The 14,079-nt window shown below is 40.8% G+C and overlaps 1 protein-coding gene across 2 annotated transcripts in view; it reads right to left on the bottom strand.

Moving 5' to 3' along the window:
• Nucleotides 1–476: 476 nt before the first annotated feature.
• Nucleotides 477–14,079, bottom strand: part of GNPTAB (N-acetylglucosamine-1-phosphate transferase subunits alpha and beta) — an 86,986-nt gene continuing 73,383 nt past the window's right edge. For both annotated transcript variants that reach the window (XM_010357190.2, XM_030939189.1), the window contains exons 19-21: nt 10,396–10,563; nt 4,702–4,792; nt 477–2,249 (exon numbers count right to left, since the gene is read on the bottom strand). In XM_010357190.2, coding sequence (XP_010355492.1) covers nt 2,172–2,249; nt 4,702–4,792; nt 10,396–10,563 — 337 coding nt within the window. In that variant the 3' untranslated portion in view covers nt 477–2,171. The remainder of the gene's footprint in view (nt 2,250–4,701; nt 4,793–10,395; nt 10,564–14,079) is intronic.

Below are 14,079 nucleotides of genomic sequence, written 5' to 3' on the forward strand. Positions count from 1 at the left end.
TTCTATAGGATTTCATTTGATCAATCGGTTCTGACCATCTGACTGCTCATCAACTTCTGAGGTTCCTCTGTTCTAATGATTCTACTGAATCACAGAATCATTAGAATGAGTCTATGAATAGCCTATGATTGTATTATCCATCCCATTATCAAGCTCCTAATTAGGTATGGACTATATTCATCTAACCACAGAAATCGTCATTACAGACACATGTTCATTTCTCTAACTTTTCTAGAATAAATCTCAGCTTTTATAATGATACCAACATACCCTAAATTTTTACCATATAAGTCCATTTAGAAACTATTTTCCCCCCTATAAAGCAACATTCTTCTGTATAATACTTATCTTTCCTTACTTTCCACTTAATTTTAGTAATGTTCAACACAGAACCTGATACACAGTAAAGGCACTCAAGTGACTGCTGAATCTGAGTAACAGTAAACTCAATCCTCAAAGATTTAAAAATCAAAGTGTCAGACAAAAATTTAACTTTTTATGAGATTTCAGTTTTTGAAATACACAACTCTTACAGCACAAACACAGTATTTACATTTCAAGTTCTTTGTACAAAAGATGTATGCCATTTTGAAAGAATATTGTTGAGATCATGATCTAAAATACCTGTCAGAGTTACTCATGGAATCTGGTCTTCACAAATTCATTGTATTACGACATAAACAAAATATAGCTAGATGCCAAGGTTTAACCATACATAAAAATACTAATTCTTAGCTGGGCGCAGTGGCTCACACCTGTAATCTCAGCACTTTGGGAGGTGGAGGCGGGTGGATCACCTGAGGTCAGGAGTTCGAGACCAGCCTGACCAATATGGTGGAACCCTGTCTCTACTAAAAATACAAAGATTAGCCAGGTGTGGCGGCATACACCTGTAGTCCCAGCTACTCAGGAGGCTGAGACAGGAGAACTGCTTGAACCCGGGAGGCGGACGCTGCAGTGAGCTGAGATTCCGCCACTGCACTCCAGCCTGGGCGACACAGCGAGACTCTGTCTCAAAAAAAAAAAAAAAAAAAAAACCACCATCACCACCACCACCAACAAAAACTAATTCTCAGTGATTGGCAAATGATGGCCTGAGGGTCACATCTGGCTGGTGGCCAGTTTTTGTACGGCTGCAAGCTAAACATGGTTTTTACATTTTTAGAGGGTTGTTTGAAAAAAACTAAACAAGAAGAAGAATACATGACAAAGACACAGGTGGCCTGCAATAATTTACTATCCAGCCTTTTACAAAGAAAGTTTGCTGGCCTCTGTTCTATCTAAAACTGACTGAGAGAGATAGCTACTGGAATATACCGATGAGTATTCAACAAGACACCACCGTAATGTGCCAGTGCCATCAGCACTACTCATTTCTAAAATGAGGCACTTCTGTTTGAATATGTACATTTCCAAAACATAATTACATCTGGTAAGTAGCACTGTTACTAACTCTAGCCCTTTGAAATTAGACCTGCACATGAAATCATAGTATTCTTCGGGGCTGAAAGTCAATAATTACAAAGCATTTCAGATGTCAATCATTGACCTCTTCAGTAGTTAGTGGTTTAAGACCATTTACAGTCTTAAACATTAGTAAAACCCATAATTTAGGTATTGTCAATAAGAGGTGATATTGCTGCATTATTTAAGTAACATCTATAAAAATAGGTTTAGACATCCCAATTCATTATACTCAGAAGCAAGAATAACTAGTTAACTTAGTAACTACTTATTTTAAAAATGGGAAATGGAAAAAAAAAGTGCAAAACTTCAGCAAAAGGCTTTGGAATGCAAAGACTGGAGCCTCTTAGCAATCACTCCCAGCTGGCATAGGCTTCTCATAATAAAGTTAGTCTGCAATGATTGCTGTGGGAAATTAGCAGCTGTCTCTTGTCAGTGAGCCTTTTAATAAAAAGGATGACAGGTCCATGAGCAAATTCTTAAAAAGTAAAATCAGTTCAGAGCTGCTCAACACACAAGTTTTCAGTGGGTTGGTTAAATAATTCCTGGTCAGTGGGCTATATTCATGCCACAAAACAGCATGGTACTGGATATTTTCCTTCTTCGAGCCAAACTGCTAAGCATCACATCACAAAGACATCTCTGTGAAGCTGAGTTTTAAAATGCTCAGTAAATGCTGAGGTAGATGGTTTTCAAATGAAGATCTTCTATACTCTGATTCGATTGGGACTAGCTTCTTTGTGTATCCTCCTTCTGGGAAATATCTTCCGCTTAAGTGCAATTAACTAAATGATGAAAGACACAAAATACAATTTAATTATCATGTTGATGAAAGAATATAAGTGCATCATACTTTCTAAGAGCCATATGACCTTAATCATTTCCACAATCTTATACATAAAAACAGACAACAAACGAATCTCCATCATTCCTCCTCCAAAATAAAAACAAACATTAGTTTTGTTTATAGCTTTGTAGGGTCAATATGCCTAGATATGTGCCCACAAAGAGACCCAAGAGGATTGAAATTATTTTGGCCCATGCTTCATTTTTCTAAGATCTACAACTACAGATTTTTACACAGCTATTACCAAAGCATATTTATTTACAAGATATCCATTTGTCAAGTCTTTCTACTGAAGGAAACTGTCTCTATTTAGCAGTAAGACACTGTCTCTGGGTTTGAAAATGACTACGTTTGTAAAAAAAAAAAAAAAAAAAAACACACACCTATATTGAAAATCTTATCAGCATTTCTCCCCCGCTACTTAACCTAATCACAATCATTGGAGAACACAGGCAACACCCAATTTAAAATGGATTGTAATATAAAAGTTCATTTGTAAATTAGTAGCTTAGAACTTGAATACTTTTGTCCTCATAAAAAGTTTGCCCATAATACATCTGAAACAGAAAACCAAATCAACACTATAATAAAATTTCAATTTAAAAATGTGGGGTTTATTTTCTTTGAAACAGAGTCTCACTCACTGTTGCCCAACCTGGAGTGCAGTGGCGTGATCTTGGCTCACCGCAACCTCCACCTCCAGGGTTCAAGTGATTCTCCTACCTCAGCGTCCCAAGTAGCTGAGACTACAGATGCACACCACCACACCCAGCTAATTTTTGCATTTCTGGTAAAGATGAAGTTTCACCATGTTGGCCACACTGGTCGTGAATTCCTGATTTCAAGTGATCTGCCTACTTTGGCTTCCCAAAGTGCTGGGATTACCGGCATGAACCACCGCACCCAGCCCAAAATGTGCTCTTTATGTTGTCCATCTAGGATCTCTATGTTTACCCTGTCTTCCCTCTCCCCAACCATGTAGGACTGGCTTGTTCCTTCATCTCTAGGTGGAGGCAGGGCTTTGTCCAAACATAAGCCACCATGGACTGAATGATGAACTGGGATTTGGGAGGGAAGGAAGAGGCAGCATTGGCTGATTTGTTTGTGAAGGTGGTAGGTATGGCAGGAGGAAGGAGTTTGACTCCAGTAGGTAGAGAGCAGGGTGCTGGGATTTAACCTGCCCTTCCTTTCCCTCTTCCTGCCTCTCTAGTTCCCTGTTCTCTGCTGGTATAGATGACACAGAGGAAAGACTAACACTCCTCTTCCTTTCCACTACCGTGACTGCTCCTTTCAGTCAGGGCTCCTTTCCTTCCCCATCCTAGGTCAGCACAGCAGACTCAAAGGTTCCTCACTGGACCCTGTTCTAAAAGCAGGCACAGCCTTTCTGAGATTTTTCATAAGACTTTTACCTGCCAGGAACAATGGTAACAAACATCAAGAACAAGATGTACAATCCCTGGGAAGCAGATGAAGGTTAAGTTGCTGTCCTGTTCACCTGCCCAGTCTGTTTCCTGAATTTCCTTCCATTTGCAGCAAGAAGCCCATTCGTTTATCCTAAAGCTCTCAGTACTTGGGTGCCTGTCCTTCTTGGTATAAGTCAATTTGGTGTATGTTTCATCTGAGTGACAGCTAGAAAAGCTCCACTCAATAGTCACCTTGATTGGAGGCAGAGGCCAAGTCACTTGCCCAACCCAAGTCAGGTCGGGAAAGATGCCCATTCCCCTCCTTTAATCCTTTTTCTTCAGAGTATTTCATATGTGAATAGCCTAATGAGGACTCTCTTATCCCTTTCTTTTTACCTCACAAATCTCCCTCCTACTTCTGGACGCTCACCTCAAGGAGGCTGCATGTGTACATTCATGCAGAGGAAAGCCCAGGTGTAGAGGGGCTGACGAGGAGAGGAGGAAGGAGGAGAGAGGAGGGAGAACTCCTAGCAACTGAAAGAAAGATAAATGGGAGCTACCGGCGTGAGTGGGACAACACAACGGAACTGTGGGATGTCTGAAGACACTGTGCTCACTCAAGGAAGGGTGAAAGAGAGGAAGAAAATTGGAGACCCATAGAAAATTAACATTAGATAAGGATCCTAGATGGTTTTTTGGTTACAAATACTTAGAGCTACTTGGTTTTAGCCTGGTATCTACAAGTTAATCTGTTGAGTTCCAGATAAAAAGAATACTGGTAATAGATTTAGAAGAGAAATGAATAAAACACTGTTATATTTGCTGCCTGAATATTGTGAAACATATTTAACATATTCACATATGAGCTATAAGACAATAAGAGAAGCTAAAATTTTGATTGTAAGTGTATATCATTTTCTAAAACATTCAGACGCTAGTATACCAAGAAATACCATTTAATATCCACACAAAACATATAAAACTTACCTGCTCAGCAAAAAATGAGAATATAGTAAACATAATCAATGTTGCTAGTACACAATGGGTCCAAAACTTCAATTTGTCTCGATAAGCCCTCCTGTGCAGAGAGAGAAGAAAGCAACTATGTACTTCTGTGTATGGTTTCACTACCATTAGTTAAGCATTATTTATGTACTAGTTTTATAAAAACTATGTTGGGAAACAAAAACATTGTCTTGCAATTCTAAAATGCTCACACAATATACATTTCCAACATGAGTTCAGATTTTTTACTATGTCATAGTAAATATTATACTTGAACTAGTAAAGTTACCCAGGCAGGGGAAAGGATTTCAAAAGAAAATTACTTCTGGCACTTAAACAAAACCACTCTTTCATTCATTTTTATTCATTCATACTTATTTATTCACTCAGTTACTTGATAAATACTTCCTGTGGATATGGAGAGATAAACAAGATGAAGTCCCTGCTTTAAGTGTTTAGAAACCTGAGGCGTTGCTGACATGCTGACTGATGACTTGCCGTCACATAAGACAGACAGAAATATGCATTATCAAAAGCAGTCTTGTGGAAAAACTTAGAGAAATGAGGACAGCACCACAGAGATGGCGGCATTTCCTGTGAGCCTTGAAGGGGACAGGAAGCATAAGGATGAGAAAGAGAAGGAGCAGTAGAGTGGCACAGTGGCCAGCTGGACCCTGCAGGACTGAGTGGAGTGAATCCATGCAGCAGCATGGGGGGAGCTAAGCCAGGTGAAGGTGAGAAGGTGTGAACTGCAGCTGCTCTGCAAAACCACACAGTGGGGTCTGGACAGAACACTCTAGTGGGAAAGTGGATGAAACAGACAGGTGGGGGTGTGTGTGACATAATCATGGTGGCCATTTGAGGGATGGACAAACAAGAAAGGCAGGCATTTTAGTTTTAGACCAGGCATGAAAGGAAGCAGTGACAACGAAAAGAAATAAGCAATAGAAGAGACATTCCTGAGGTAGAATCAACTGGACCTGGAGTCAACAGAATATTGGGGATAAAAAGAGGCAGTATAGCCATTTCCTCATCTGTAATTTGGAAATAATGAACAATTGGTTATGAAGATTAAATAAAAATGCTTACCACAGGTTTGGAAGATATGCAAGTAATTACCAAACTCTGGCCTCTGTGCTGAGTTACAGATTCTCATTTTCCACTGTTTGGGTGTGGATGTCTCTACCTTAAGTCACATATCCAAAATGGCACTCTCCCACACACAGGTCTTCCCCCTGTATTTCCCACATCTGTTAATAGGATCATAACCAGCTCTGTCAACTAATGTCTAGTGTCATTCAGAATCAATGTGGATTCTTAAAGAGCTAAGCAGCCACAGACTACAGACAGTTAACGTGTTGCCCCAGCTGCAAGAGAACCCATCAAATGAGCGCCTGCTATGTACTAGGGAGGCACTGTGGACTCAGCAGTAAGACACCACCTTTGCCCTGGAAGAGGATGCACAGTCCATCGGGAGAGACAAACACAACCAGACAGATGGCTGTGCAGTGCTATACCCCAAAAGGAATGGGCTTCTATGGGGACAGGAAGAAAGTCAATGCAGGCAACTAGGGAAAGATGGGCAGGGAACTCATGGAGGAAAAGAGAAACAAGACAATTTCTAGGAAGCAGGGCTAGCAGTGAGAGACGATGCAGAGCTGAGCAGGAGAGGAGCAAGCAGCCCCCAGGGCAGGGGAATAACTGCGAGAGCACCCACACCTGATTCACACCATTTGTACAGCACAGAAATCAAGGACCTCTCAAATTACTTTTAAGCCCACTCTTTTCTTATTCAAATGGACCCCTGAGGGTAAATTTAGTCACAAATTGGATTTGGGGAGTTAACACTTAGAACCACCTAAAGATCTTTTTCCTCTGAGTTAAGGGAAAGTGAAAATGGTGAGAAGCCATTTCTTGTCATTTCTGGGAGAGAAGACCCATGATTCAGTAATAACTTCTCCTTATGAAAATAAAAACATAAAGATAGCAGCAATATTCATCCTAATTGTCTCATTTGCCCAACTCCAAGACAGCGAGGAGTTCTAGTGCCAGGGTCTGCCCATTTCCCTTTTAAAATGTCTCCCAATTCGTCTACTGCTTTTTCTTTATTGCCTGGGCTGTATCCTTGGTTCACACCTGACTGTTTCTAGGACTACTGAAATGCTTATCAACTCCCTGCCTCCAGTTAACCCTGCCCCACTCTAAGTACTTCTCCAACACTCTAACCTCCACTCTAATACTAGTTATCATCTCAAATCATGAAGTCTGATCATGACAAACATCTAAAAAAAATCTCTCCTGGGGGGTCCATTCTCAAAAGAAAAAAGTCTAATCAAATACAGTCTTTCACAATCTTTTTCCTTGACACAGGATTATCTTACACCTCTGTGCCTTTGCACATGCCATTTCTTCTACCAGGAATGCTCTTTCTTACCTGGAAAAGTCATTTTCATAATTCAAAACCAAGTCCAAATATCACCTTCCTGTAACAGAATCAGCTGGTCCTTCCTACGTACACCAACTGCATTGAACTCTTATTGCTGCCCTCAATATACTGTATCACAATTTGCCTGGTATCTGTCTTCCTGGATAGACTGTGAACATCTCAAAGCCTGGTACCACATACCTTTCATCTTAGTATTCCTAGCATCTGGCACAGAGAGGCAAGCAAAGGGCCAAAAATCTTCCTGTTACCAGGGGGTTCCTTGCGGGGGTTCCTTGCTCCCAGAGCTCCAAAGATGGTGGCAGGCCGCTTCCAAAATGGCGGCAGGCCACTTCCAAGATGGTGGCAAGCCTCATGTTCTCTGACCTGGGGTTCTTGGACTCACAGATTCCAAGGAATGGAGTCTTGGGTCATGCGGTGAGTGTTATAGCTCTATTAGAAGCCATGGGTCACGGAAGAGAACCATGGAACCCAATGACTAGTGTTCAGCTCGATTAGGATGAACCCGGGCACTTAGCTGTGCAGGAACAATGGCGAGCCTTTAGCCCGATCAGGAGTGGCAATGGGCGCCTCACTGGATCAGGAGCACAGCAGACACCCTGCTGGATCCGGAGGGATGGAAGTCAGCGGCAGGTCTGTGACGGCGGCAAACAGCAGTGGTGGATGGTGAGTGAAAGCTCAGCTCAAGCCGTAACAAACACGGACCAAAAGAGAGTGCAGTTGCAAGATTTAATAGAGTGAAGACAGAGCTCCCATACAAAGGGAGGGGACCCAAAGAGGGTAGCCATTGCCAGCTCAAATGCCTGGGTTTATATCCCGATCATTGTCCCTCCTGCTGTGCTCTCAGGCAATAGATGATTGGCTATTCTTTATCACCTGTTTTTGCCTAATTAGCATTTTAGTGAGCTCTCTCTACTATCTGATTGGTCGGGTGTGAGCTAAGTTGCAAGCCCCATGTTTAAAGGTGGAAGTGGTCACCTTCTCAGCTAGGCTTAGGGATTCTTAGTTGGCCTAGGAAATCCAGCTAGTCCTGTCTCTCATTCCTAAACCAAAAGATAAAATTATCTTTATAATTAAATGTTGGCAATGGCAGTAGAATGAAAGATGAAGAAAACTTATAAAGCAGCTTTGGAATATAGTGGAATGTGCATAGGGTTGGGAGTCAGGCTGGATCAGCCACTTGCCAGCTACTTCAGCAGGAGCAAGTTACTCAACTCACATTACTATGTTCTCATCTGCAATGTGGCAATAACAATACTTTTAACTGTAGAGAGTAAATATCTTGCCTAGCACAGTGTTTAACAGACAACAGGTTCTCAAGAAAAAGGGTAACTACTCTGATGGCAGTGATGATGATTAAGCACACTTAGCCGGTGTTGTAGGCAGAATCTGGTGAATGGGCTGCCCAGGTTCATACATGGGCTCCCGCATTCAGGAGCCGAGATGCCTTATGCAAGTTACTTCCTGTTGCTGTGCTGAGGATAAAATGGACCTACTACAGAGTTGTTAGAAGAGTTAAATGAGAATGTGCAAGAAAAGCTCTTAGTCAAGTACCATGTTACAATTAAGTTAAAAAAAAAAGGTCTTAGTAAGGTACTTGTTACTTGAACACCCAATATTGCTAGTGATTATTCCCACAGTAGATACTCAATAAATTAGCTGATTTAACAAATATAAGAATGAAAATTAGGGCCGGATGCTGTGGCTCACGCCTGTAATCTCAGCACTTTGGAAGCCTGAGGTGGAAGGATCGCTCGAGCCAAGGAGTTTGAGACCAGCCTGGCCAACCTGGCAAAACCCCGTCTCTACTAAAAATAACAAGAATTAGTTGGGCGTGGTGGCACATGCCTGTAATCCCAGCTACTCAGGAGGCTGAGGCATTAGAATCGCTTGAACCCGGGAGGTGGAGATTGCAGTGAGTAGACATCATGCCACTGCACTCCAGCCTGGGTGACAGAGCAGGGTTCTGTCTCAAAGCAAAAGAAAACAAAACAAAATGCTTAACTCAATCCTTTACTCATTATAAAGTTTCCCAGTTGATTATAAAGGCTAACCAGATAGTCTGGTTGTTGAAGTACTGAAGGAAATGGCTCCTAATACCTTTTCAGGTTTACATTCCACTATTTCAATATATGAATTCTCCAACTAAGCTGGGCTAGCCCCCAAATTGCCCAGATCATTCCCACCTCCAAGCTTTTGCTCATTGTTCCCTTCTCACCACTTCTGAGATTCTGCCTTCAGGACTTAGTTTAATTCATTTTCCCCAAAGTCTTTGACTATCAGCTCAGCACATACCGACCTCATGTACCTCTCATTTTATACTAAACAATTCCTTCACTTACACATTGGTCAACAAACAGCTGAATAAACGAAGTTCCAACTAGACTGAAAGAACCCAGTTACGCATTTTTTCAAATCCCTTAAAATGCAAATAAATGTCTTTCAAATATTAAACTCAATAAAAATTATAACTATACTTTTACAAATAAATTACAGAGCAAATAACATATTAAATTTCGGCCGGGCATGGTGACTCACACCTGTAATCCCAGCACTTTGGGAGGCCAAGGCGGGCGCATCACCTGAGGTCAGGAGTTCGAGACCAGCTTGGCTAACATGGTGAAACCCCGTTTCTACTAAAAATGCAAAAAATTAGCCGGGCTTGGTGGCGCATGCCTGTAATCCCAGCTACTCAGGAGGCTAAGGCAGGAGAATCACTGAACCCAGGGGGCGGAGATTGCAGTGAGCTGAGATTGTGCCATTGCACTCCAGCTTGGGCAACAAGAGCGAAACTCCATCTCAAAAAAAAAAAAAGGAAATCAAAAAAAAAAAAAAAAAAACCTTTTTTTTTTTTTTTTGAGACGGAGTCTCCCTCTGTTGCCCAGGCTGGAGTGCAGTGGCCGGATCTCAGCTCACTGCAAGCTCCACCTCCCGGGTTTACGCCATTCTCCTGCCTCAGCCTCCGGAGTAGCTGGGACTACAGGCACCCGCCACCTCGCCCGGCTAGTTTTTTGTATTTTTTAGTAGAGACAGGGTTTCACCGTGTTAGCCAGGATGGTCTCAATCTCCTGACCTCATGATCCGCCCGTCTGGGCCTCCCAAAGTGCTGGGATTACAGGCTTGCGCCACCGCACCCGGCCAAAAAACATTTCATCACTAACATGTAGATACATACGCATGTATAATGTATACACTCATACACACATGCACATATATAAAACATGAGAATTTACCATTCCTGCAGCTCATGCATATGAAGGAAACGGTTTCGATACTCTCTTGGCAGCTCAAACTGGGAAGGTATGGGGAACATGGATTCATAGAAGTCCCTGAGAACAGCCTTCACTGTCTGGGCATCTTTATGATTGTGGTCAATATTGTCATTCAGGCAAACAAACTTCCTGAAATAACAGAGAGCCAGGGTTATTAGTTACATACAGATAATCCTGACCTAACAAAACAAGGATGTGGATTCCACATATATTTTAAATGGACTTATGTCCCAAGTTGGTATATTTGCTGATATGATTCTCTGGGGGAATGATGTTCTATACAGTTTTCCTTTAGATATTCCTCACCTATAAAACAAGAGAACTAGGGTAGATGGCCTTTTAACTATGGGAGTAAATTAATTTAATGACTTCTTTTTAGAAGGTCCTGAATTAATTCTTCAATAAATGTAGTTAACTGACTAGAATATTTTGTTGGCAGCTAGGAAAGACAATCAGTGGCCAGGCATGGTGGTTCACACCTGTAATCCTAGCACTTTGGGAGGCAGAGGCAGGAAGATCACCTGAGGTCAGGAGTTTGAGACCAGTGTGACCAACACGGCAAAACCCCATCTCTACTACAAATACAAAAATTAGCCAGATGTGGTGGCACGTGCCTGTAGTCCTAGCTCTTTGGGAGCTAGGAGAATCGCTTGAACTTGGGAAGCAGAGGCTGCGGTGAGGCAAAAAAAGAGATAATCCATAAGTACCTAAAACCAAGTTCTCTGAAGGCCACGTGTGGTGGCTCATGCCTGTAATCCCAGCACCTTGGGAGATCAAGGTAGGCTGATCACTTGAAGTCAGAAATTTGAGACCAGCCTGGCCAACAGGGTGAAACCCTGTCTCTACTAAAAATACAAAAAAATTAGCCAGGCATTGTGGCGCGCCTGTAATCCCAGCTACTCAAAAGAATGAGGCAGAAGAATTGCTTAACTCGGGAGGCAGAGGTTGCAGTGAGCAATCTTTAGATTGCACCATTGCACTCCAGCCTGGATGACAGAGTGAGACTGTCTCAAAAAGATTAAAAAAAAAAAAAAAATCAAAACCAAGTTCTCTGAACTGATAGTTATATTACAAAGAAAAATCATATAAATAATTGAGACAGACAGTGCCTTATAGCTACAGATTCTATGAATTTGATAATTTCTGCTTACTATATCTCTAACCAAGTTGTAAGATGCTAGAGTTCTGGCAAAAAATCAGATTACAGTGGTGCTTCCTTGCTTGTTTCAAGTTCCTTTCAAGGCAAAGGTCACTAAACTGAGGGCCCATTAAAATGGCTTGTAGGTATGCCAATACTTTTGAAGTAGATTCACCAAAATTAAAAAAAAAAAAAATCAAACCTGATAATCAAGCCTTCAGATCCAACTACTAATTTATGGGAAATACAAGAGACATAGAAACATGTTAAACAACTAGGATTCAATCAGAGAAGGACAAAGTATAAGATAGCTATAGAATCTATAATCAGATTTCTTCATATACTATACATGCAAAAAATTATATGGTTAAAAAAAGATAGATGGAGGGAAAACCCATAGATTTAACTTCAAACCAACAAACTTAAAAACCAAAAAAACACATAAGTCCTTATGAAAGTTAAGAGGAGTGAAAGGTGTACATTGACAAAGTAGTTGGTCATATTAAGGAATCATTATTTATTTTTTTTTTAGGGTGATAATGGTATTGTGGTTATATATACAAAAAATATGGAGCTAAAATGATACAATGTTTGAGATTCACTTAATATTAATCAGGTAGCAGTGATGGAGTGGGTGTGTTTAGATGAAACAAGGTTAAATATAAATGGAAGTAAATAAATGTAAATCACTTGTCTTCCTTCTGAAGAAGAATTCGATCAGGATTCAATCTTTCTGAAGAAGGAAGACAAGTGACAGGTATGTGCGAGCTCACTAATCTTTCTCTAAACCTGGAGACTGCTTTAAAGGATACTAAAGAGCTATGTCAACCTAATATAATATATGAGCCTTGGCTGTATCTTGGATTTAAAAACAAACAAAAGAGGCAGACAACAGCTATCAAGGGCATTTGGAGGCAACTGGGGAAATGTGAAGACAGGCTATTAGATGATATTATTTAATCAATGGTAAAGTTCTTGAATGTGTTAATGGTCTGTGGCCTGATGATGAAGCCAACACAAGCAGAGCTAAGAAAGTCAGAGAAAAACAAAGCCTGGATATTGTCTATCCCAGACTCCCTGTTAACAGGATAAACATGTCCTTCGAGCTGACGTCAGTCTGAAGTCTAGTTTTCCACGCCTGACTTAAAATGAGCCTTCATTAAAGTAAAACAAAACAACATAAACAAGGGTTAATGATAAAATCTGTTCAGGTACACAAGCAGCAGCTGGGCCTGGCAAACTGTGGGAAAAGCCTGGCTTGCCATGTGTCTTTCTACTAAACCCCTGTCCCTTTAAGTACCATGAAAATGTCTATGAATACTCTAACCCAGTAACTTTCAAACTGGCACAAAGACCTACAAGTATCGGCCACAACTAAAAACTGCAAATTCTCACATTATTACTACTCATAAATGAGAGAGCTCATCAAGAAAATAGGGGGAAGTCTGTACTCCCATCAAAATTGGTTCTTAAAAGCTAAAGTTATTTTAAGAAATTAAAACAGTACACTTCAAGTGGAGGGAACAGCATATGCAAAGAGGGCTGTATGCTGGCTAATTATTATTGTACCTTATGGTTTGGTTGGCTTGTGAGAAACATTTTGTAAAAAATCAAGTATTTTACTGGATTACTGAAGACACTAAATGGGTGTTAAAGATATTTTTACTTTTTTGAAAATTCCAATTTCTTTCTCCTCCAAACGAGAACAGGATTTGTAGAAAAAATACAATGGCTTTAAAATGTCTATAAGGTTCACATCTTTGATCATTTGTAATTAGAATCCTAATTTCAGCGAGGTAAAACTAAAGACCTCCTAATGCATTTAAAAGACTCAGAAATTAAAAATACTGATTTTTACCTGGGTGCAGCAGCTCATGCCTGTGGTTCTAGCTACTCAAGAGGCTGAGGTGGGAGGATTGCTTGAGCCCAGGAGGTGGAGGCTACAGTGAGCCGTGTTTGCATTACTGCACTCCAGCTTGGGCAACAGAGTGAGATCCTATCTCAAAAATATATAGTTTATATGCCAGTGTCTTTATTTTCCAAAGAAGTTGATGAAACACCTATTTCCCACTAAAGTTAAAAACTCAAAAATGCATATTTTTAGCACATTTTATCAAACCTGCTAAAGTAACAGTTAAGGGGCTGGTAAAGAAATTGTTAAGGCTTAGGTAAACCTGAAAATTTATTCATCCCCAAAGGATGGCTGGAGTATACTGGATTAATGTTCACATTTACGGTAGCATTCCTTTTTCCTCAAAACCTAATCTGAACTTTACTTTGAATTGCTAAGATAAATCTAACCATCTAAACAACTGTTCTGGAAGCACCTTTTTAGAAATGCCACAATTCTAAAAAGGCATTTCTAGAATGTCCCAGCTGCCTGGCCTCACCTCCCCACAATGAGATCTGCCCCGGCTCTCCCTGAACAGCTTGTTATTAATAAAACCCAGTTCTTAGAAGTTCAGGCTCATCCCTCTGCATGGGGGACCCCACCTCAACTTGCAACT

The sequence above is a fragment of the Rhinopithecus roxellana genome, chromosome 10 (assembly GCF_007565055.1).
Source record: "Rhinopithecus roxellana isolate Shanxi Qingling chromosome 10, ASM756505v1, whole genome shotgun sequence".
Lineage (NCBI taxonomy): Eukaryota > Metazoa > Chordata > Mammalia > Primates > Cercopithecidae > Rhinopithecus > Rhinopithecus roxellana.